Source organism: Hydractinia symbiolongicarpus, chromosome 2 (genome assembly GCF_029227915.1).
Source record: "Hydractinia symbiolongicarpus strain clone_291-10 chromosome 2, HSymV2.1, whole genome shotgun sequence".
Taxonomy (NCBI): Eukaryota; Metazoa; Cnidaria; class Hydrozoa; order Anthoathecata; family Hydractiniidae; genus Hydractinia; species Hydractinia symbiolongicarpus.
The window spans coordinates 24,616,963-24,643,544 of NC_079876.1; the positions used below are offsets into that span (position 1 = coordinate 24,616,963).

Sequence of the window (26,582 nt, forward strand, 5' to 3'; positions counted from 1 at the left end):
GGAGATTTCGTTGTCTGTGGCTAAATCCTGTAATAACCAACATAGCGAAACATTTCATGTTAAAAAATTATATAGTTATTCAACTGCTCCACCCAAGCAACTTTATACGCCCCTCTCCCCCGCCCCGCCCAAAAAATAAAACTAACAAGCAAAAACTACTTAATATGTTACATAGTAATTTTATATAATATCTTTTCTTAACAAAAGTAATATCTTTCAAAGAGTCTTTATATATATATGCATATTTTGAAATATGTGTTACGTGTCTAAAGTTAATTCTCCAACAAAAATCTGTAAAAATAAAACTAAATTTATTACCAAGTACTACTAAGTAACCTGGGAACGAAATTATCTGTTAAGCATTTTTGATATCCGATAAATGTCATGAGGCGTAACCGCTGACAAAAACTCACACTCGAGTAACACTTCCTGGTCGACGCTTTTTATCTTTTCGACGTCGCTACTTGTCGTTCCCACCATACACGACATATTCAGTGACGCTTCTTTCAATATATGAGTCACGACGTCCACACATCGACGATTAAGCCATTTGTTTATTAAACTGACGGCGTCGTCTTCTTCGTGGTCACATATATCTGTCGGTCCAAACAAAAGCACTTCCAAAACCAATCTTAGGTCGTCCAGCGAACGGCTATTGTGTGTCTCAGACTCGAGAAGTAAGTTCGTGATATATTGAAAATATCGACTATATATACTTTTTATCGTCAAGTCAGGCAACGTCGCTAACAGCATTGAAAAGTCCGTTGCGTCTCTTAATTCATCGTGGTACGGTGAATGTAAAAGTTCAAATAAAAGAAAAGCCAGCTGATGGCAAACACTTGTTGTCTGGTTATGTTGAATCTCTTCAACGCCATTTCCCAAACCAGGTAGAACGGCGATCGCCACTGCCGGACATTTATTCGGCGTTCGCCTTGGCGACAAAACAACAGATTGATCGCCGTTATTTAATACAAATATATTTTCCGTCCCTAAAGAAGTCAAAGAGACGCCATTTTGCTGCAAATATTGCACACCCTTCACAACTTGCAATGCAATTAAAGCAATCTCCCGTTCGTATATCTCCGGGTAGCGTGCATGTTTCTCCAACGTTAAACTAATGTATCTGGACAGCGCCATGTTGGGTATTTGTGGTGAAATGTAGACGCAATCAAACTGGATGGCTTTAGGAAGACCGCCATCGCAGGGAGAAGAGTAGGCTTGCTCAATCATATGACAAATATGCAAGCAGTTGCGGTGTAAGGTTAACTTCGAATAACACATGTTTGCAAAACACGACACCTGCTCTGACGTCTGTTTTTGCTCTAACCGCAGCTAAAAATGAAATATGAATTAAAGATTAGATTTGACTCGCATGATTTTCTCGCTTCGACAAACAATTTTTCTTGTGATGCTTCCAAACATCATCCATATTATTTGTTTGTAAAAACTATGAACTGCGATATGTCAAGCAGATTATATATTTACAAGGTTAATTTCCGCAATTTCGCAAATTTGCAAATAAGTCAACCTTCACTCATTCGCAAAAATTTTGATGCAAAAAAAATTTCCTAGAAAAACTACACCCTCTATCATCAACACTATATCACCAAAATACCACGATTCATTTTAAACTAGTCAGTAGCCCGTGAATAAATCCAACGGTTCATACGACCTTTTTTTCCGATAAACTAACTCCGTGTGCTAATATTGTTATTCGTAATATTATTCTGCTCCTCAAATGCAAAGCACCATTTACCATTAAGCGCAATCACAAGCCGTAAACAGACTATCTCACGAAAATATCAGAAATTACTTTTACGAATGATCTGTTTCAAAATTTTGTAGTTTGCGAAAAATAAAAGGACGTGAAAATAATTAAGCCAATGAGATTTGGTATCAGCGTGTAAATAAATATAGTGCACTAGTCGTCAATCCGTGGAAAAATCCACGGGGTCGCCCGTCCTTTATATATCATATTTCGCGTTTCCTTAGCAGACAGACAAAGAGAAATACGGCGGCTATTATTACAGAGGCTCGTCGGTGGCCCGTGGATAAATCCACACGGTCGCCCGTCCTTTATTTGCCGCATTTTGTGTGTCTCGCTACTTGCGGTACCAATTTGACGCACAAACAAACAGACAACGGTTATTATTACAGAAATGAAGTATAGACAATAGAAAAACAATTCCACCTACCCATGCCGTATATGCTCGGTTGCTCGACTTCGGGCAAGCCACGGGTACCACCATGTAACCGGTCAAACCCAACTGTACCATCTCGTTACTACGTTCAAAATCCTCCCACTGTTGGCCAATCAACAATTCACAGTCACAGTGCAGCCGCGAAGATTCATACGCAATTTTCTCGATTGTCTGCCGATGCAGTTCGATTAATTTGTTGAAGTTATCGATCGAGTGACGTAATGGCGTGCGACGTAGAGAATTGTTTTTATTCGACGTCACATTGACGTACGACGCTTCGAGATGCAGGGCGTGACTCCTTTGAGAAGACGACAAACTTTCCGACGAAAATGATGAGGATTCAGAGGAGTTGCTACTTAATCGACCCACCTTCGTCTCGACGGTATGCATGTTCTGCACTGCATATTCGACGTCTTTTTTCCATTCGTCGTCGTCAAGTCTTGTTGAACTCTTTTTGCTAGCAGTACTACTGCTGCTGAGAGAGTTTGAACGGTGACTAGAGTATGGTTCAGTGCTGCCACTTCCTAAATCAAAAGAAACGCTATAAAAAAAAGGATGTGGTCACACATTCGTAGATTCGTGTAATTTATTAATTCATGTGCGAACACAATTTTCTTATTTAATAAATTTGACAAGATATTTTTAGTAAGGATATACATGTGAAATTTTGTTTTTTAAAATAACATAATAAAAACTATACGGTCAGTGAAAACGAGGTCACTAGTCTAAATCATGGAAAGATATATTTTAAACCTTACTGATATGTCGTTGAGGTTTCGAAGGGGCTTGTACATCTGTCTTAGAGAAAGGAAAGTTTATATAATCTGCTTCGTCAGACGTGTCTACGCTCGAAACACTACTGTTCGACGTCCGTGGTTTAACTTTCCGTGTCGTAAAAGGTACAACGTTGTCCGGTGGAAGAGGTGCTTTGTATTTTTTGGTCCGTGATGTTTCCTGTATGCGGTAAAGAGACGGTTCAGACCCCCGTCGTTGTCGTAACATTTTATTCACTAAATTACGTCTGGTGATGTCCGGACTGCACAGTGCCCGAACTGTGTCGGACGGTCTGCAGTCTCTTACGTCGTAACCACCGTCATCGTACGACATGTGACTACTCGTGTAAGACCGCTGTCGGCGTCCTTTTTTCATAAAACTAAGGTTAAATAAAAATAAACGTCTTTTAGTCGTCGGAGTCGGGTTTATACTGTGGATTTCCTGTATACTATGAAGAGAGATTGTACCGTCACTTTTTCGTCGATCTTTATAATATGACGAAGTTGAACGTAACGGTGTGCGAAAACCGTCGCCGTCCTCATTATGATCTACGTCGACCTTTTCTTCTTTCTTTGACGAAAGTTTCTGAAAGAACTTTTTGATTTTCGACTTCTTTTTCTTATCCCTGTCTAACGTCATCGTTTGTAGGCGATACATGTTGTCGCCGTCGTTGTCGTTCAATGAGGCAATCTGTTCGGCACTGGCACGTCGAATGGATGTTTTAGCGGCTAATTTTTCCGTTGGTTCTAAACGAAATCGAAAAAAACTATAAAGAAGATACAATACTAGAAGAAAAATAAGACCTTTTGTGATAACACTTCACGTATATTGTAAAGCACTTATAAGAGGCACAACATCCTCGAGATCTATATTTTGCCCGTAATGTTTCAAAACACAAAGGAATCAATCTACTTGTTACAACACAAACCCATGTGCAACACAAATGCAAGATGTTTATAATCTTTCAAACACATAAAACAAACACACGCATTGCCTGGAAAATAAAACTTCCGTTGTTTACAAATAAACAAACAAACAAGCAAACAAAGAAGAAATGAGCAATCAGAGCGACTTCTCCATTGAATTTAAAACGAAACACTATCCACCATCAGCATTACGTTTGCAGCAGAAAAAACAAATATATAAATATACATATGTATGTATAAAGAAAACAAAAATATAAATATGTATAAAGGTAGAAACAAATTGACAAACATTGATTTTAGTGTCAATGAAAATTGACAAATTGACATCCGATAAAAACAACGATGAAGAGATGAAAAGACAAGAAGATACAAGCTCGTTATGCGACCAAGGCTGATTCCATCATCTCCGCAGGGTATATTTAACTATGGATTTGTAAAACGGTCTTATCGCTAACTCAAAAGGCTAGTTTGACCGATAGCCTTATTCATGAGTTTATTGTTACGATTTTTTTAATTAGGCTGGAAGAGCCTCGCTGTAGCTCTATGGAGATTATGTTGTTGTCAGTCAAAACAACATTATTTTTTTTCGCGATTTGTCGAATGGATGTTTATATATACTTGTTTGTTTAAAAATGTGTTATCGTTGTGTAGCTAAAGCGATGTACGACCATTAGGACTAACAGAACAGATATAATGGAAAAGATTTATCGCCACAGATGACGAAATTTACCACCCCGAAACGTCATTGCGTTTTTTTGTTGTTGTTGTTTTCTTACTTGAGTTCTATTGTACCGCAATATTTCGTAAGGATACTAAGTTTTTAATGACACAAGCCTGGACAGGATTCTCACTCATTTAGCAACTAATTATTTTGGGATATTCAGGAGAATTTAGCTTTTTCAGGAATTTTTTCGATTAACTTGAAAAACACATTCAAAAATTTTAGATTTTACGAGAGTTAGAATTAGTAAAAATGCAACTGGAGAGAGTTAGAGTGGCAAAAATCAAACATGTCAAAAGAATTGAACAAGGAAGACAAATTTGGATCGCTCAAATTATATTTTCACGTTAGCTGGTGTAGAATACCGAAACTTATAGTCCAAAAAATAATAATCCATTAATAAAAAGTGAATTTGACAAAAGGATTCCCCGAAAATTTAGGAGTTTCTTAGAAGTTTTCACAAAAAATGAGATTGTAGGATTATTTAGAAAGGATTTTTATTATAATTTTTAGGAGGCGTGAACAATTCAGGTCTTATGGATTTGCACATTTTCATTAGTTTCAACATTTTTGCACACTGGACGTCATTTCTAAACAATTGACGTCATTAAAATCACTTTTCTCCACCTGCTAACGAATGTTCCACCGCAACATGACCAAATAATCGAAAAACACATCCTTCTCTATAGCTTTTCTACGTTTCTTTTGTTCTGGTGACTGAAAGAGATAAAACATGACTTGAGACCTTTCAAAGCATCTCCATGATCTGTCACATCTCCATAATAAAGTTCAAACTTTAATACAGTCATTTCAGATTATCCAAAACGAAACGAAGTTTTTAATGATTCCATGTCGTTTCATAACAAGAAAACATTAAAGACCACAAAATCATAATGATATTTTTTTAATTTCCAGGGCGTCTTTTTTTCATGGAAACAAAAAAATGTTACAGCACAAATTAACAAGTTTAATTAAGTTAGAAACCACTATTTAGTTGATACAAATCCCATTTTCATACATAAGAGTTGTAACAAATTGTTGAGATAACAAGAAGAGTCACAATTTTCGTCCCTCAAAACTCAACATGAGCAGCGTTTCAAATTTGGATTAGTGAAAACAGCGCCTTTTCCCAGTCTTTCGCCCGTATAACCAGTCACATTTAATCGGTACACAAATAACCAAAAAAGCAAATGTTTCAAAAACAAGTCAGAAAAATTGTTAATTTAATTAAGACAATCAAGCTTATCTGATGAAGGTTTAATTGACCAATAAAAAATTGCAAAGAAGCCAAACTTTACCTATTGTTTCAAAAATAACGGTAATATACAATTTATATCATATAGCTATCATCAAAAATTAAAACAACTTTTTTCAGCCAGTTAGCTCTGTGCAACGATCGCCTTTGTTCTTAAAAATTCCTTTCTAGAACGTTACAAAGACACATCCGTGTTTTGTGTTCGGTTAAATGCAAGATGATTCCATCTAAGAAAAGATATTATGAAATTCAAAAAAGACATAAAATTTTGGCTTCCTGTGTGCTTGATAGACAAATTGGATTAATTTATTTTTAATCGGCTAATTAAAATGTCCGTTTGACTCCACGACTCAGATTTGATGAGCTTGTTAACACAACAACGTCGCCACATCAAATGACGTTCCAAACCTAAATCACGTCACAAGTCTCCATCAAAAGTAAAAGCGAGGAGAAAACACATGTTCATCTTTTGTTAAAAATATATTTTAGGACTGAGTCAAAATGTGCAAAATTTTGGAAATGAATGTTTTGATTTCTTGGGACAGAGAATTTTTTTATTCATTCGTTTTTTTTAATTAAAACCATAGAAAAAATTTAAGGTCAAACATTTGTAACATCTTAATAAGCTTTAAAATGGTAAGAACGTACAAAAAGAGAAAGTATTAATAAAATGAGAGAAATTCTACATAAAATAAAAATGTATGTCGCGACCAAAGATACATGGGTAAAAGTCGCGAGCAAAGAAACATGGGTAAAAGTCGCGAGCAAAGATACATGCGTAAAAGTCGCGAGCAAAGATACATGGGTAAAAGTCACGAGCAAAGATACATGGGTAAAAGTCGCGATCTAAGATACATGCGTAAAAGTCGCGAGCAAAGATACATAGGTAAAAGTCGCGAGCAAAGATACATGGGTAAAAGTCGCGAGCAAAGATACATGGGTAAAAGTCGCGATCAAAGATACATGGGTAAAAGTCGCGAGCAAAGATACATGGGTAAAAGTCGCGATCAAAGATACATGGGTAAAAGTCGCGATTAAAGATACATGGGTAAAAGTCGCGAGCAAAGATACATGGGTAAAAGTCGCGAGCAAAGATACATGGGTAAAAGTCGCGAGCAAAGATACATGGGTAAAAGTCGCGAGCAAAGATACATGCGTAAAAGTCGCGAGCAAAGATACATGGGTAAAAGTCGCGAGCAAAGATACATGGGTAAAAGTCACGAGCAAAGATACATGGGTAAAAGTCGCGAGCAAAGATACATGGGTAAAAGTCGCGATCAGAGATAAATGCTGGGTATAAATAAAATTTATACCACGTTTTTTACATCCATTTTTTATAACCAGGTGAGGGTAGGCGCCAGTACTTAAAGTTGTTTATGATTGATAGTTTTGTTCAATACGTCACTTAACAGTTGCTTGGTCACTATAAACAAATTTCACCATGTATGGATTTGGTGGTGAAACTTCTTCGTAAAACCACAAAACAACGTAGATTTTTTTCCTTCACATTAATACGAGATGGCGCAAGACAAGATTTAGTAAAACCAAAATGCAACAAATGGTACACAAAGACAGATATAAATAAACTACCAATCAAAAATCTATTATTATTTTCGTTTTGCACGTTTCAGTAGCAGTTGTACTAAAAATAATAATTTACTTATTTATTTCGATTATTTATTATACACTGGATTACAACTTCAGCAAAATAACATTGTTGTTTCACAAGGAGGTCCTGTGGTAATATATTATAGAGCTAAAAATCAAATACTAAGATATTATATATACCATAAAAATTATGCCAGTACTCAAGGCAACATAAAAAGGTTGTAGAATATAGTCTAAAGAGGTTTGTGACATTAGCTTTCCACATAAAAGTGAATTGCGATATTATGTACAAAAACATGCAAGTGGATACTAATTAAATAAGTTTACTTACCCTCTCATGATCAAAATTAGCAACTTTTCGAAAGGTCAAACGTAAAGTGAAAGCAAAAGATGTTTTGAAAGGTTCAACTTTCAAAACGTCGATATTACTATCAGCTCATCCAAGCTTATTCATTTTTACACAACAACGAAGCAGAAATTCGTGCATAGCACATACTGAGCAAATGTCTAGCACAAAAAAAGCACAATAAAATCTTACCTTACTCGTCACAACAAGCTTTAAACTCAAAATGACAACGAACAAATATGACACTTTTGTTTTCCTATAGCTATCCCATTAAAAGCTAATTCTGAGCTCATTAAGAAACTGATTATATTTGAGGCGGATATTCCTTGAAATACATCACAATAGGAAGTGGAAAATTAATACAACAAAGCATCAAAAAGTAGCATCGGCGACGTGTTTACGAAGACGATAGAGCGCTTCATAAATCGGCGACATTTTAAAGAACACAAAAGATTACCCAATAAAGCTTCCGAGATATCGCTTAATAAACCCGCGACGTGTTTAACGATACGAAAGATTGCCTGATAAAGCGTCCGATAGGTCGACGACGTGTTTACGAACACAACAAAGCTGATTGTGAAAGAAACGAATTATCAAGTTCGCGACAACCGACATACATATATACGTTTAAATATTTCATGTCGTGATATTTTTTGTAAAATATTTTAAACTGATTTGTCCACCACACCTTATCAGGTGCGTATGTTGATGGATTGCTTGTATTTCCAGAGATTAGCAATTTTTTATTGAGCTACAGGACAAGGGAGAGGCGGATACAATCAAACGGCGCAATCCAACCCAGGAAAATTTTCGAACACCACATCTCAAGAAAAATTACATTTCCCTCCCATTCCACAGCTTTACATTTTTGGAACCAACCTACATCCTTCAGTATATTTTAACACATAGAAAACATTGAAATACGGGAAACACAAAAACCTTGTTTTCCATATTTTTTTTATAGTTAACCATTTGTTGTCACTTTCACTTTAAATGTTCCCGCCTTTTTTACACAAGGCTAAAAAACCAAGTTGAACAAAACAAAAGCGCCGATATTTTTTTACTTTTAAAAAAAAAGAAACTAAGTCATAGACCAAAACCTTCTTATGCCATTTTGAGTTGTTGTGCACCCTTAAATGCCTAGTAGGCTTCAATTCTGTTTGGGTCGCAATACAAACTGATCCTCACCTGGAAATTCCGACGCATTGCTTGGATAAAACACTTCCCCATCTGATCTCTCTCCACCGTTGAGGTGATCACTCTCCTCACAAATCGGCACTTCTTCTAGTGCTTTGTTTTTCTTCCACGTTTTCATAGCTTGTTCGTGAGCCTTTCGGCGAATTTTGTCAATCTCCGTATGAGACACCAAAAGTTCTTCTACGTCAGAACTTGGTGTTCGTGCGTACTCCTTTGGTACAATTGGCAAGCCACCCTCGTTTCTATGCGTGCTTAACTGCGGTGGAGGGATAATCACTTTAGGATGTATCCTGCGGAATGGCGAGTTCACTGGAGAGGTGCTATCCAACCGATGCCCGTTTGTTTCAATAAAGTTTTTAAACATTATGGGCTGCTGAGTGTCGTGGTTAAAAACACTCTCCGTATTTCGACCATGTACTGTTTCCAAGCTGTCCACAGGTTCTTTATAGTTGGAAAATTTAAGACAGTCTTCAGGCTCCGCATACCCATCCGTCGTCTTCTTTATATCCGCTACTGACGCATGCTGCTTGCTGCCTTCAATTCGTTCCGCTATGATCATTTCCACATTTTGATGCGTGAATTTCTTATTATTATAAGGATAAGAGATAGAGTCGGAAACAGAATTTTCTTTGTCGTCTTCTGGTGAAGGAATGTCTAGTTTATAGGACGAGTTTCTGCCGTCACTAAGAATGCTACTGCACTCACTGACATCATCTGGTATACACTCGTTTTCTTGTTCTTCTAGATATAAATTCAGATTATCTAGCTCTCTGTTTGCCTTCTGTACACTTTTAATGCCCCTGCCTGTATCTGCACTGACAGAAGCCTTCAAAGGTGTATGAAAAACGTTTGAATCGCTTTGAGATCTGGATGCTTTCCCTTCAATTTTAGCACACGACTTCCCGAAATCGGTCGAAGCGGAATAACGAAGCGGCGCTTTTGTATTAACAAATTTCGATTCACTTGATAAGGCTGCCGGAATCTTTCCGACTGTAGGATACCGTAAAGAATCTTTTTCAACGAAATTCTCTGCCATGTTCTCCTCCTTGTTTTCTTCGCAACTATCTCTCTCAGCTAGGAACGAGGACTCACTGAATTTCTTTTCAAACACAGGGCGAGTGTTAGAAGACGTGTTTCTATTTTTAAGAACGGTGCCGTCGGAAGCTCTTCGCGGTATGCCTTTCGGAGAGTTCAAAGAAACATTTTCCCTTTCAATATCGGCATGATTGTTTATTGTAGTCTTGGACTGGTGATCGACTTTATTGGCACCTAGATCAACAGTTACTTTGTTCATAGGTTTTAGAATTCCTGTTGGTTTTGAGGGAGGAATGAGTTTCGAGGACGATGTGTGTTTTGAAGACGCACCAGACGGGGCTTTTATTTTGGATTCGCCACAATCCATATTAGGTTCTTTTAGCTTTTGATTTTGTTTCCCGCTCGATACACCACCATTATAGGCTCGTGGTTGTTTGATCTGTCTAGCGGAAGACAGGTTAGTGACCGATGGTTTAAGCTTCGGAATGTTCGCTGCTAAATTCTGATGAGTAGCAGGCTTAACAACGTCGCCGCCGTCACTTGAAGAACTACCGACAGACGAACGACGAGAACTGCTCCTGCTTGAGCCAGAGTCTGCCCTCCGTTGATAATTGTCCGATATGTTTTCTCGACTCGTCCCTAAACTCTCGCAAGACTGTTTATTTCGCGTACAGGGTATGGAAGAGCTTGAGTCCTTTCTTTGTTTTAAGTTCTCCGCTGTATTTTCGCGACTCATTCGGAGACTATCGAGCGAACGTTTGTTATTAAGAGCCGACGTCGATCTCGACGGTATTCCACTCTTCATTGGAATACCCGAATTCACTTTTGAATGTATAGACTCGCTGCTTTTAGTAACCGGCGGAGATATGCGAGTCTTTCCGATGACACTGTACGAAGGCGATTGAATCCTAGATACGGGAGTGCTACTACTGTCATTACTGCTGGTAACTGAGGAACTTGTATCAGAATTTTTCTGAGATAAACGAGGCACAGATCTATTGTTCTGATGGGAAATTCTAGACAACGGCGAAGCCATTTTACTTGCAGGTGAGAACTTTGGTTGTTGTTCCGGTGTTTTTAACTTCGAAGGTGGAAGCAGGCCATTTTGTTTTGATTCATCGGCTGCTTTATTACGTATTGCACTGTTAGGCGTGTTGACTTTAAAATTAGGAATTCTTGAACCAGCCGATTGCTTCTGAAGAAGACTCGGAGAACCTGCAAGTGAAAAAAACACAGAGCAATAATACCAATACATAAAATTTAAGCCTTACTGTAACTCTTCTAGTTCATGTTTAGTTCGTGTTTCTTCTATGATAGTGTAACCGTGAAACGACTGTATTTTCCCTCAACCGAGAGTGGTACCATGTGACATTACGGTCAGGAGAATACAACATGGAAATACGATGGCAGCAAAAAATAAAATCGCAGATTAAAAAAAACAAAATCATGTAGTTAAAGTCTTACGTTACACTGATCCCTATTTTGTCATTATCGTCCTGTGCCAATTAAAAGCTTACCTTGTCCGCCTCTTGGTTGCTGCTTTGCGTCACGTTGGAGTTTTTGCTGCACCTTGCGTTTAGCACAACCAGGTGAGGATGGCTGCACAGGACGGGACGCTGAAATAAAAAAAGACAACGAATTAAGTAAAAATCAACGGGAGCGAAATGAGTGAAAAATCACAACACATTTGTCATAAAAAAAAATTTATTTTAAAAACAAGAGCAGTTGTAAACGAAACATGCTAACAAATAATTAAGTCTTGATATGCAAAACAGAATTAAAGTTCAACATCGGCTGGCACACAAGGCATATCTCAACCGAGCAAGCAAAAGTGAAAAAATTAAGTAATATTAAGCCTTCCCAAAATCTTACGTTGCTTATACATATATAAGTCAAAAATGTTTTATCTCCAGTGCGTAAAAACACAATAACAAAAATTACCAAAAACAAATTCTGTACCGTATCAAGTTACAAATTCAAAAAAAAAACTAGTCGAAGCCAAAAGTGAAAAAAAAGTGAAAAAAAAAGACGTTAACATTGAAAAAAAAAGAAGAGTCAAATATCATAAAACCGAAGTCAACGAAATAACCGAGTGTGAACAAATATTGGTTGCAAGATATCTGCTTATAATCAGTTCCTCACCATTGAGAAAACTTATTAAAAGGTGAAACGAACTGAAATGTGGGACGGACTAAAATGTGGAAATGTGTTTTGGTTCAATAAACTAGTTTAGCATTTTGTTGATTAATTATTCACCGCATTGACTTCGAGTATTTTCGAAAGTTGTTATATTCAAAGAAAAAGCTGGCCTTAAAATTAATTGTCCAAAATTTAAAATTGAAATTTTAAAATGTTCTGTCGGAAACTTGGATGTTGATCCGACACAATAAATTCACAGTCAATATGGTTAGTTAGTAAAAGCAGCTTCTTAACATAAAGAACCAATACAAGTTTTACAATCTTCCACATATTAACTAACGCCCCGCTCAGTAACATAAAAACTCTCTCTTACTCACACACACTCACTAACTCCTATATCTAAAGCTCCACAACATAGAATGTCCTAAAATATCACGTGATATCAAAGTACACGTAATAACGTTCTCTGGAATGTTTTTGTCCTTTTAACATGTTGTAAAATGTACCATTTGATCACATGACTACAAAGTGCTAAAGCACGTCACAATTTCTTCTCCATTGTTTTACCGAATTCTAACATTTTAAAAAACTTAATACCTACGCCTTCATACACCCTGTTTTGATATTCCAGATTGTCATGTGTTGTCAAATTTCCAAGCCTGTTTACTACTTTATTTATTTATTTATTTATTTATTTTTTCACTTTATTGACAACATTTTAGGACTTTTAATACAAATTCTTTTTTTAAAGGAGCTCACGTTATTTTCTTATGAAAAGATAAGGTGTCAAGGTTGAGATTTTCAAATGGAGACCTTGCAGTATAAAGGATGCCGAAGGTAAAAAAAAACATGCAACCGATTGAAATACTTGCTACCGGTGACTAAACCTAACAAATTTTAACAAAGTTGTGCAAATTTAAATTTTTAGAAATTTAAGAAGAAAGATTAGAAAAAATTGTTCGTAAGAGAAGATTCATGAATGTAAATCGGACAATAGGATCTCTATCCTCCTAGGTTTTAAGGAGACTTGACGAGAATTGAGGAGTTTTGAGGAGGCTTGGAGAGTTTTGGGGGAGGTTTTATAAGAAATGAGGAGAATTAAGGAGAATAGAGGAGTTTTGAGGAGTATTGATGAGAAATAACTAGTTTTGAGGACGCGTGACAAACTTGTGTTTTGCTCATCTTATTCTAAATTTTCTTTTTATTTTATTTTATATATGCTTTAAAATTAGTTTACACAGCGTTCCAGATTCTTTTCAACGTAATGTGTCGCAGGTTTTAAGCTTAATACTAGAAGAAAAAAAGAAACACTCAAATTCCACTTTAAAAATACGACAAAGTCTTAAAAAATTTAAATTACCACTGAAAGAAAAATAGCCTGCTACAAGGGTTTTTTTTAAAAAAGAAAATTTTTAAACTCGAGCGCAAATAGCGTAGCGTAGCAAAGGTACAAGGCAACATTTAAAACTGTTAACGAAAAAAAAAATGCAAAAACTTTAATCGGAGAAACTTTCACACGAATGACGTGATTTTTGACCTTTTTTCGCTTTTAAATATTCGCTAAAGTTTATCTACTTTTTCTTTATTCTTTTTCTCTCTAAATACGTTTGCGTAGATTTAAAAGATTAATTCAATAACATCAGTTTCTGGAAATAAGTTTTTCCTCTTTTCGAGCAAGAACACAAAAAACATGTTGTTGCTTATCGCTTATTTATAACCACAGGGTAAAACGAAAAAAATAAATTCGTCATTAGTGAGAAATTTTAAAACCTAAATTTAAATATAAATAAGAAAATTGCGAGAGTTTATCTTGCAAAAATATTTCAATTTCTAAATTCGCGAAGTTTATCCACAACATTTCGCGCCAATTTTCAAACGTGTGGAAGTTTCTCTGATTAAAGAGTAGAAAAGATAATCACGTGTTCACCACGCATTTCATGCATCAGTGAACATTCATCATATTAGGCTAAAAAAAAAACAACTTAATCGTACCACTAAAAATAAACTCATTTTGAAAGACTCCTTCAGTGTACATAAAACGCTGCTGATGTGATAAGACCATTATCAACTTTCACCATAAGGTGAAGATGTTTCACACACACCGACAAAAAATAACCACGTCTGTTCTATAGCTTCACAAAATCTTTTACGAAAAAAAAAACAACAACAACAACCCATATAATGCGAAGCATCACAACACTTCAGTTTAAAGTGAGCACGTCAAATTCAACATGTTAAAACGACGTCATAGCATTGAGTTTAGACCGCAAGAAAAAAGGCCAAGCAGTAAAAAAACTAAATATTTAAAACTCATCTGCCAGAGCTTAATGAAAAGGTGTGAGCGATGAATAATGGAAGCTTATTACAATCAAAATTGTGTATGAGAGTGAAAAACAAGCCACACATCACAACTTGAATGATGCTTTTGCAAATAAAGTTTTTACACACACTGTTAGTCATCTTTATAAAACAATTTTATAAGAACAACAAGAAAGGCTACAAACTAAGACAAGAGCAGACCGGTATTGAACAGAAATTTTCTTATCTTCTTAAAAAAACAAAAAAAACATGGCGATATATTTAAAGTTTGTTGTAATTTCGCAAAAATTGGATACAATTATATTTCAGGTTGCAAAAATTTGTAATAAATTATAAAGAAAATTTAGCAAAATAAGAACAATTTTAGGTTGAAAACGAGAAAAGATAAGAACACTGCAGGCTGAAGCCAATAATTCTGGCTCTTATAAAAAAGGAATTCAATTTTCATTGACCACTGGTATACATACCTTCCTGTATAAATTAATAAAACCCAAACTAGTTCGCAAAACTTTCGAAGCTTGGCAGCTTGGTAAGGGGCCATTCAATAATTACGTCCAAATGTTACGTAACAAGGGGGTGAGAGGGTGGGTGGCACTAGGTTTGTTACGATGCGTTACAACGGGTAGGTCGGTGTTTAGAAATTGTTGAATGGCCACATATTGTTCTTAAGTTGTTCTTAAATGTTACTGAAATCTCAGCCTAAACTTTTTTTATAACTAGGTTTTAAATAAAAACAGAATGTTTGTATTTCAACCAGAAGTTTCACATACAAACATAACTTATCACGCATAGAAGCTTTTTTACACTTTTCTAGAATTATATATTTCGAGCCTGAAACGATTTGACGTTTAACTTTTGTCTAAGAAGCTCTAAAACACATAAAACCATGAAATCTAAAAGCATGAAAAAAGAAGCAAATTGTAAATTAAGTAAAATAAAATACGGATAAGCCTTTTGTTTTTTTTAAATAAAATTTGAATTTAATAAACTTAAAACAATGTATACCCTTCTAACATAAAGTAGCTATGTAAAATAGCTAAAGTAATGCATGCTATAATAAAGTACAAATTTTGTAATTCGTAATTTCAAAATCTCATTATTGCAGTAGCAGAGAGTTTACTTTCTAACAATTTTGATCGAAGTAATTGTATTTTGTGTTGAAAATACGCATTACTGTTAACGTCTCAATCTCTGTTTTTTATAAGCATGACATTTATAAGCATCCATAATTTGGTTACTTTTTAAGCATATACTAAGCAGTATGTTAAGTCTAAGAAAATATTGTAAATTTTTTATGTTTTTTTTTTTTGTGAGCAGTTTTTCTTTTTATTCTTTCTGTCTAAATTAACCAGTGTGTAGTGAGATTTAGGTGTAATTACTGATGTTTGAAATTCAAATGCAATATTATTTTTCAAATAAGAATATTTTGAGCCTGATCATGTGTTTTTTTACAAGCTATTCCATTAAATCTGTTTGTCAATAAGCTTAACCTAAGCATATTTTAAGCCTGAAAATGTACTTTTTATAAACAACTGTAAGCCTCATTTTGGCATTTCCATTACTTATAAAAAGTACATGTAAAAGGCGTGGATGGACTACAGATGTGTAACTGATGAGTCTCTATATAAACAAACAAACAAACAAACAAACAAACAAACAAATTCATGGGTACAACCTAATTGAAAAAAAATCAAATATTTCCAGCACTAACCCATTTCTCATATAACACAGGTATGTCGTTGTACGAACATACTTTGATAATCTTGGCTTGATAATGCAAAAAACAAACAAACAAACAAAACCTTTCGTTTTATTTAAACTTTTTTCTTTTAGTGCAAAAATTGTGATCGAAAAATTAAAAGACGAAGGAAATCTTCATTTGCACATGAAGAAAATAACAAAATGGGAAACAGATGTTGGAACACAAAGGAAAAACGAAGAAAGAAGAAAGAAGAGCTATTCTTGATGAATAATTGAATAACTCCTTAATTATTTAGTATTCTGAAGCGATAAAACATTAAAGAAATTTTATCATCAAAATATATTTATTCAAACTCATAAAAAACACTCTCCTCCCTGGTAGACAATGAGATGTCACATTGTCGACCAATTGTAATACATATCAAGTGGAGAGAAAACATCAAATCTCTCTCTCCTTCCAGGTAGACACTAAGATAGCTAATTGGTATAGTTCAGAAGGCAAACTATACATAAAAAGAATTATTAAAAAATTAATTGTTTTTTACAAAAAAAAGAACTTTTATCATAATTTTGTCTAGGAAACATTAAGATTGTTATTAAACTCCGATATCACTTTTTTATATTGCACCCTTTTTTATTCTCAATTAGTGGATGCATTATTACAGCGGCGAATATTGAGAGAGATTCTTTATCACAAAATTCTCATTGCAAAAAAAGAATGGCAGTCTATTCAACCGTTTTGGGTGGTAGCATAATGTCATTTAAAAAGTTAAGGCAAACGTAACACTTTATAATTTATTGGTTTAGATCCAACTATAATATTTCTGGTCACTAAATTACAAGGTTTAATTGTTGAAAAAATATGTTTTTTTAGAAAATGATGCGGAGGTGGTGTAGTGGTAGCGCATTCGAATAGTAATCATAAGGTTTCAGGTTCGAGTTCCCACTCCGTCCACTTCAAATGCCGTGTTGTCAGCCCATTTGGTGCCATCTACTGACCGCTAATCAAATTGTGTGGCAGACAAGCAAGTTAGAGCAATGCTATACGATCTCTGGCGGTAATGTAACATAGTTACAGTCGGAGGGGAGGAAGAGCCAACCGTTAGGATGGAATCCCTAAGGACGTTAAAATAAAAACACATAGCCAATACAAGCTTCAGCATGGCATTTTTTATAAATAACTAGATTAAAGAGGGCGAAGGCACGACTTAACAAACCAATATAGATTGAGTTGTTACTAATATATAACTTGGTTTGACTTTTAAGTCCAGGAGTTTACTGGACTAAAAATACTGGCTACGCCTAGCATTTAAAGTGCGGTCTGAGCATAAACAGTGATGTATAAGTACATTCAGCTTTAGTAAAAGATTGCTGGTAGTCTTGAGTTAATTCAGACATCTGCTTATGTCACAAAGAAGATCAATACATATCAACAAAGCAGGGACCATAACCAAATCAAAAAATTATAACAAAAACGGTTTTTTATGATATATTTTGAAAATAATGAGGACAGAGTAACTGGGTTTTTTAGCCCCACCAGGGTTTCCACTCATTTTGCAGCAAATCTTTTTAAGATACTGTAGAATAACTTAGAAGGATTTCTGCTATTTTTTAGGGTTTTTATGATTAGCAGGAAGAACACCACATATACAAAAATTTTAGGATACTTTACAACATTTTAAATTAGTTAAAGTATAAGTTAGAAAAAATCAAGGATGTGATAGAGGAAGACAAATTGAATTAATCAGACTATATTTCCAGGTTAGCTGGTGTAAAATACCGAGAATTTGGCCTTATATTCCACAAAAAAATCCATTATAAAACTGAATTTGACAAATTTTCCATGGCGCCTGAAAATTAGGAGACTTCTGGGAGTTTTCACAACATAATAGGAGGTATACTTAGAATATTTTAGGATTTAATTTTTAAGGGTCTTAGGAGGCAAGAGAGACCTGCAAAAATACTTGATCCAGTGCTTTACATTTTCTTATATACCTTTCACAGAATGTCTGTCAGAAAAATTTGAAGCATATCCAAAGTTCTTGAGGGCCTCAACGGGAAAGGTTTTGGATTTGGAACATTACTTAGAACTTAACACGGAAGTTGAAATAAACCAGGGATTCGAACTTTTAAATGCATTTTAACGGGTGGACCACATAGAGAGTTCAGGTTTCTCGGTTTCTTAATTGAAGCTCACTTGGAAAATTATTAGAGGGGTAGAATAAGAATTTTCAGGCTGGAAAAAATAATTAAATATTATCCAGGAAATGAATGGAAACCAGTTGCAAGCCCCATGCAATAATTCACTTAGATAGATAAATAATTCAATAGATATCTGGATTTTTTTTAAATTTTTAATGACGTTATCAAGTAGATTGATATACAAAAAATTATTTCCAAAATTTGTTAAACCCATTGCCTTTAGAGTTTAAAATGAGACAGATGGTTAAAGAAATAGGATTCAAAGGTTTCTTGATCGTGTCATTAGCCAGCCGGTCTCAAATGGTTGAGTTGACTCAGCTTTTGGCAATCACACCAAATTTGATCCCAGGTGGTCTTTTGTTACCCACACAGAAGTTGATGTCAGTTATTTTCATGCATTTCTAAGTTAATTGGCCCCAACATTTACAAAGATGCTTCATCAATTTCAATGCTATATCGACATAAAATAGTCAATTTTTTACACTATTTTCATCAAAGTTATCACACATAAAAAAGGAGGCCTGGAGACCTGTGGTTGTTGTTCCGTGGCTTCACCACACACACAAGGCAAATTAATCATTATTACCTCTCACTATTGGACTTTTACTGTCTTCCGAAAACAATGAGGTGGCAGGAGCAGTATTGGAACGTCCACGATAAGGCAAGCAAGCATAATCATTGTTGGTGTTTGACAGTTCGCCATTGTTTGTTGATGGCAATGAGTATTCACATAATGAACTCAAACTTTTGCTTCTACCTTTGGTCATCTATGGTGAAAAAGAATGTTACAATACAGAATAAATATCTTACAGGAATTGCATTTCACGGACCAGACAAATTTTTTAATGAAGCTACACTAGACCTTTTCTAAGTTACCATTAGAGAAGTGATATATATGAACAAATTAATTTCATCAGATGTACTTTAAGAAAAAAATGAGATGTTATGTTTTATGTTTCTTAAAGGGCAGTTCCCAATATTTAAGCTAGTGACTTTAAAACTTAAAAAAAAAATTGAGATAAATATTTATTGTGGGACGTAATTAATTATTGGTCAAAAATAACTCCTGCAAAAATAAATCCTACAAGTCCAAATCTAGCATAAATTATTAATCAGGTCAACGGTTACATCAAAGTCAGTCATACCACACTACAAACTATGCAAATTTTAAAAAAAATATAGTAGCTTGTGAAAAGGGCAAGGATCCACAAGAATTAGAACTAAAGATTTGGATGTAAAAAAAACGGGAAAGAAAAGAATTTTGGTTTATAATGTGCATGAATAAGTTATTCTAAACACAATTGCTTGACAAAAATGTGTTCTGATTTGTCATTTAAGTCTGGTATATCTTTTCCATAACTGCATTTCTGCTTTTACTTACCTTTGAAAACACAAATTGTTTTCATTTTGTGATATTAAATCTTTTATTGATGTACATTATAATATTTAGTACATCTTGTTGTTATTTTTAGTGTCAACATGTCATACGCCAAGAAGTTGAAGAAAAAAGAGGGATTTCTTGAAAATAACAAGAAGCATAAAATCCTTTTGCGTCTTAAAATATTTTTCGTGGTATATACACACTAATTAACCTTCACATTTAAACTTGTAAGTCAAGTCACCACTAGTATAGAACTATTAAATAATAAACAGCTAGTGCATATTTCTTAACACTCTATGCAGGACTTTGAGTGTGTTTATGTTCAAAAAAAAAGAGTCATGTAAAAAAAATTAAAATTTTTTTCTTTTTACTTACTATAATTTTTCTTCTTTTCGCTTATGTTAAGTGTGGCCGGACAAAAAAGTGACCTTCTTATTGTGAAGACATATTGTTGTTACATACTACAGTACCACAAAGGAGTTTTCTTTATATGTTAAATATCTTATTATCATGTTCAGTTTCCATGTCCATAATTACAAAAATAAAGGTCAAGTACCTGTAGTTATAGTTATAAACCAATAATACCCAAAATCTAAAAATATTTATCCTCATAGCAAAATCAAAAGATTAGATGTAACAAGGAAATGGAAGAGGAGAATGAACAAAAAAAGATTGAGGGTGAATGAAGGAATTGGGTAACAAAAATGCTTGGGAAAAGCCCAGGAAAGGCTGTAAAACGTATTATAAACTGGCTTGTTGTAGATGAATTTGAGCCTCGGTTAGATCAAATTGAAAGAAAGTCATTTATATTCTGTCCATCTACACATGGAAAACGAGATCTGAGCCATACATAAATTTAATTCAATTTATAAATTGAATTTTAAGTAACCAATAACCAATAATGTAATTTGCATTTATTTTTTACAAATAAGACCAAATCATGAAATTAAATTCAACTTTAAATTGCTCCAAATTCTATTTTTTAGTTTAGTTTCGCAAATATAATCACACCCAACGTAGAGCAAACCACCAACGACAGGAGTTTTAGGTTTTATTAAACGTCAAATTTCATCGCATTTGCAGGAGAGATTACACAGCAAAAATGCAACACATTGCAACAGTGTGGTGAGTGAAAATTTAATTTGATTGATATAAATATATATATTCATAGTAAAATAAGTTTAAATGTTACACTAAATTATATTAAAAGTATAATATTTACACCAATGACTTACACCAATTACATTCGCCTGTCATGATCGGAGGTCTGATCGGGGTTAAACATTCTCTATTGAGAATAAACAAACGAATTTGCCACAATAAAGAATCACCTATATAGAAGTAAGTTTTAATTGAACTTTGTAACTACCTGCGGCACACCAAAACTTGAATCACCACTATATAATAATAGCATTTAATATTAACTCTGTGTTTACAACACTAATGATGGAAAGAGTTGACAAATAGCTGCCAATGATACCTTCTGTCCACAAAGAAATTCTAAGCACGTCAGCATAATAAATTCCTCATGGAATTAGACGTTAACTTTCCAAATATGTTCACTTTTACCAGCATGTTTTGCCTAATTGTTATAACAGGTGGTGCATAGACCACTGTGTAGCTAGTAAGTGTACTTGTCATTGCAGCATCAACAATCTGTTTATAAAATCAAGTAATATAGGCAGTATGCACTAACCACACCACAATTATTTGTGCTGACATTTTGGCTAACAGCCATCTGTCAATAACCTATCAGGCATTGCAACCAACTGATGAATTTACCTTTAACACCTAACTATTTTCTACATAATCAAGCTAAATGTAATCCGTTAATTGTACACCCTAAGCTTACAAAAACGTTGGAGAAGGGTGTAAGCGTTGGTGAGACATTTTCTAGAGATGGTGGATTAAAGAATTGTTACTATGAATTAGATTAAACAGAAAGTGAACAAAAATGCAACAAAAACAAATCTAAAAATTAACAACATCGCTGTTGGTCACATGATCAATAATAAGGAAGGCATTTGAAGGAATTCAAGATTGTGTTGTTTGAGTAATGATTGAAAAAAATAAATATATATGTAATGTAAAAATCAACCAACAGAGTTTTTTTCTGTGGAATGTGATTCCTAAGAATAAAGTAAAGAAGCATGTTCTGGATAAACAAACGTTATCGAAGAGAGATGATCTGTTTCTGAGTTGAAAAATATTTTAGAGTTATTTTGTGTTTAGTTTTGCTTAGTTTTAAAAATATATTTTAGAAAGTTTCACTTTTATGTCAGGACACATTTTGCCAGGGTATTCATAAGGGATAGGGATATTTATTCAGAACAATAAATAATTCTGTTAATAATTACCAGAATTAGGGATGTTGTCTTGTCATTTTAGAACATAATGCTGCAATATTAAACTTAAAAAAGACGATTCTTTTTAATTTAGAATGAAATACTGCGACATTAAGTTTTGCAGCGTCATGTTTTCGATATTATGGAACAAACTGCGGAGATTTTTAAGATTTGAATGAACATGTTCTTGTCATTTTAGAACAAAATACAGCAACTTTTACGAGTTTAACAAGTTTTTGGTTTTTAATTGGCTTAACAAAATTTCAAAATTTGTTTAAATGATATGTCATTAACACTTGTACATCATATCACAAATATCATATTTTTACAAAGTAACAAATGGTTCAAGAACTTTTTGCTACCTTGGAAATGTGATTGGTTAGTCTGGGGGTTCTTATGATGCCATTAATGCTAGAGTTTGCTCGGCCTGGAGGAATTGAAGGGAAGTACTTCTCTTTCTCACAACTAGAGGTCTGTCTCTGAAGGCTCGTATATCCAGAGTGTTCTGCTTTATGCAAGTGAAAACTGGCTGGTTAATGTTAAAGACAAAGAAGTTATATATCCAACAGGGTTCCAACAAGTAAGCTTTTTAGCAGTTTTGAAACCTGTTACCGATGTCGTGCAAACTCACCAACTTAAAGGGTATATGGACATTTTTGTTAACCGTTTGGATTTTGCAGGCAGGCTATACAGGTTTTTAAGCATTCTGATTGGCTTAGGGCTCTTGACGACAGGCTGATATGAAGCGGTATTGCCTTTCATCAAGAAAAATGGAAGCTTAAAATGTAAACAGGAATGATAAAACAGGTTTCAAGAAGCACTGGAAATGATTATATATCATAACTTCTACAATACACAACGCCAGGCTTTACTGTTGAAGTACCCACATTCAGCATCAAGAAATTTGTCTAGAAGCTTCTTCAACATAGCTAGTCACCCACCTAGCTACATTGTCTATGAAAACCATTGATGAGATATCCAGTTTTATCGAAAATACTAAATACAGGACTATGAATTTATAACAAATGCGTCCTTCCACATTTTCAGACTCATTCCTTTAGCTTTTTGGTTACCCATTCAATATTCAATATTCGCTGTAAAAAACTGTTGCACATTCAACTTCACACATTCTTCTGTAAGTGTCGAACATCATAATGTTTTGTTTACCATGATTTATTCTATATAAGGGACATTCGAATTCTATATAGAATGTTTTTGTTTTTAGACAGGACTGTTTCGAATTTTGACCTTGAGTAGACGAAAATAGTAAAATATACTCTTAAACCGAAATTCTTAATTTTTGTTTTATGTAACTTAGGCGGTTGACAAATACAATAATAACCGATTACCCTGTGCTGTACTAAAAATATCGAAAATGGATATGTCAAATGTGGATATATGTCCAGATTTCGTGAAAAAGCATAATTTATTTTCATTTTCTGATAAATTCCTCTAAAATATCTTAAGCTAAATAAAAATTGTTACAAAATATATATCACCAAAAAGGATGTTTTCCAACGCTTCTTTTCCATTTTTCGCGTGCTTGCGTAAGGCGTAATATATTTTTTTAAAAGTCGTCATTTTACTTGTATTTCATACAAATTAGATTGGTTCCGTGGTTTTAAAGGTATACTATCTATACTTTTCTGAAAGTTTCTGAGAGTTTCTTCTTTCACATAGTGCAGTATTAGGTGTGTTTTTTTGCTCCAATGTAAAAAAAAAAGTATAACAGATTTGTAATATGAAACCGCCCCAAACACCCACCTATTTTCCCGTTTTTTCCCGATTATGTTTTATCCTCTTTCGCCTGTTTTTTTTCCAATCGATGGATGACGGTTATTGCAAAGGGCCTGGGTCGAAACATCAAAATTATATCCTAAAGTGGATATGTTCAAAACATATCCAGTTTTGGATATTGATTGACTGAACCAATCATATTTTTCAGAGTGGTCTTACTCTGATTTAAAAAGTTCTCATGTTCCAAAAAAAACATTGTACAGTATTGTATAGCTATACTAGCACAAAAAAGTATTTTTATTTTTGAATGAAAAGATTTGTTTCTCAAAAAACGCCAACACTTTTTACGGGGTATGCAACATTTCTACACCCTCCTTCCCTTGTTGTTCAAGAGGAATTCAGCACCTCAATCAGTCTGGGAAATTCAGCACCACAATTATCCCACCTATTATTCATATATTCAAGGAAATAACCTCGTAAACAACCTTGTGTACCAAGCTAGTCCCTAATTAATTCCTCTGACTAAAAAAAGAAGTAACATTTAAAGAACATGATATATTTAGCTATTATCTAGGACAAAGTGATTATAGAAGGCTTGAATAATCATTAGCTACCTTTGGAGGGAGGTGAATAAAGTTTGGTGCATCTCCATTTGGCTTTGAACAAGCTCCAGCAGCATCATATGTCCCTAATTTTTTCAGAAGTTCCTTTCTGGATGCTTGCTTTAAACAACTTGATACCTCCTCCTCCGTCAGCACTAATTTTGTCGATAGATCGATAACTGTATATGGCTTTACCATAGCCACCAATGGTGGTAAAACTTCTTTTTCCATTACAAATTATCTGGTGTGTGTTGTGTTGTTATTTGTTTAACATTTATTGCGGAGCAATAGATTCGATTTCCAAATATTGTGGAGCACGTTTGTTACACCAGCGTAACGCTGGTCACGCAAAACAGCAGGAACGCGGATCACAACTCGATTATGACGACATGAAAAGCTCATATTGGGAATAGCAAAACGGAAAAAATGTAGAAGGTTGTGACCATGAGAAAAATTGAATTTTATTTTAGTAAAAATTTTTTTTCAAAGAATATTTATTTAAACCATTCCTTTAAACATGTTTCAGGAAGGCTCATAACTAAATTTTAATGCCGTGAAACTGATTATTTCTTTATTCAGTCATAAAAATAAGGGTATACATACTGTCTGTTTTCTTTACCTTTTTAATGCCGAAGGTAAGCCAGCAACGTGTCGTCGTTGTTTGCGATCACGAAAATATGCGACACGTGCCATAGCCTATTTTTCACAAACCACAACTATGATTGAGATCTAACCTTTGAAGAAACCCCTTCTCTCACAGTCTTCTATCGAGCACATATTTACACAGCTTGCACAGATGATAATGTCCCCTCACGCGGTGTACTTGCAAAATGGGCACAGAGGAGGCCTGCTTTTAATTGTTCTATGTATACCGACTTGGTGGAGGGGTCTTTTTTCTTTCTCTTTTTTAAGAAAATAGAAGTTTCTGAAGTTTTAAGTATACTTTGTGATAGTTAACCGAAAAAAAAACCGGCTTTAAAAAATGTCAAAAATATTAATTAGTTGCACAAAATTTAGTCACTTTTAATTCTAACTAATTTTGGGAAAATTAAAAGAAACTCTTTTTTTTAACCAATCCTATCCTATCTGAAATATAAAAAGGAAAAAAACAAGCATACATGCAATGAAACTTAACAAATACTCCTTCTTGTATAACAATTTAGTCTGGCCAAATTAAAAGTGGACCTTGCAAAAATTTGCAGACTAGCTTTTTGGTACCGTTAGAATCAGAATTTTATGTAGATTAACATACTAAAAGCCTCATGATAAGGCTCTTGGGGAAAATTTTTTACACATGATAACCTGAAGGGTACTTTTTGCAAAATTTACCTTAGAAAATGAATTTTTACAAAAAAGTGTTAAACTTCTGACACTAAATAACATAGAATAGCTATTTGAAATCAAATTTGGGTTGGTGGTAATTAAAGAATGTTAGAAAATATTTTCAAAATTCAATTATTTTCGGAGAAACCGATTTCGAAAAATCGGGGAAACCGGAGAAATTTTCTTGAAAGTTTTGATTTTTTTTAACTTTTGTTAAAAAAATGCTTTTTGAGGAAATTTTCAATCGCAAATTGGGATGTTTAAAAATGTGTTCAAAATGTTCTCCCACTTTTAGAAGGGTTGTCATGAATATAATATTTAAAAAAGCTAAATAAACTACTACATTAAACTATCTAAAATCTCAAAAATATTTCGTTCGTTGGAATCCGTCATAGATTGTTTCTCGAGGAACCGAGGATACCGATAACGAGATCGACTGATCTTGTCATCGGTATCTGGTAGAGGAGCTTCTGCATATTCACAACTTTCGCCATAGTACCCTCCACATGCATTTTGACGACACGAACACAACTGAGAACTGCAAGGACGACGAGAAGTGGTTTTGCAATTACATCGAATAACTCTCAGAAGCCATTCTGGTGCAGCCTCCAAATCAGTCTTGATTGGCTCCATGGAATTTTCAACTAATCTCCAGCACCATTCTGTTGGGTTTAAACGTCGAAGATTCAAGTGCTTCCACTGTGCAACCTAAAAAGAAAAACAAATCAAATACTTATTTAATCCAGCAAAAGCGATACCAATCTACGCAC

At 34.4% G+C, this 26,582-nt stretch overlaps 1 protein-coding gene across 4 annotated transcripts; it reads right to left on the reverse strand.

Annotated features, from left to right (window-relative positions):
* Positions 1 to 165: 165 nt before the first annotated feature.
* Positions 166 to 24,799, reverse strand: LOC130630304 (uncharacterized). Of its 4 annotated transcripts, none has more exons than XM_057443754.1 (7): positions 24,502 to 24,799; positions 19,011 to 19,191; positions 11,581 to 11,679; positions 9,020 to 11,278; positions 2,960 to 3,721; positions 2,196 to 2,725; positions 166 to 1,332 (listed from the first exon to the last, which is right to left on the reverse strand). In XM_057443754.1, the coding sequence occupies exons 1-7, from the start codon at positions 24,718 to 24,720 to the stop codon at positions 349 to 351; spliced, it is 5,034 nt and encodes a 1,677-aa protein (XP_057299737.1). In that variant the 5' UTR covers positions 24,721 to 24,799; the 3' UTR covers positions 166 to 348. The 4 variants fall into 4 exon arrangements, with proteins under 4 accessions (XP_057299737.1, XP_057299740.1, XP_057299739.1 ...); XM_057443757.1 differs by having other exon boundaries at positions 3,443 to 3,721; positions 24,502 to 24,795; XM_057443756.1 differs by lacking the exons at positions 19,011 to 19,191; positions 24,502 to 24,799 and adding an exon at positions 16,233 to 16,439.
* Positions 24,800 to 26,582: the final 1,783 nt, after the last annotated feature.

What these genes read in the sequence shown, in the direction of transcription:
- LOC130630304 (XM_057443754.1), bottom strand. Translation starts at nt 24,720, where the DNA reads ATGGAAAAAGAAGTTTTACCACCATTGGTGGCTATGGTAAAGCCATAT. An exon ending in TAAAAGTCCAATAGTGAGAG is followed by an intron (nt 11,680 to 19,010) that starts GTAATAATGATT and finishes TTTTTATTTCAG; the next exon opens with CGTCCCGTCCTGTGCAGCCA. An exon ending in ACCGAGCATATACGGCATGG is followed by an intron (nt 1,333 to 2,195) that starts GTAGGTGGAATT and finishes TTTCATTTTTAG; the next exon opens with CTGCGGTTAGAGCAAAAACA.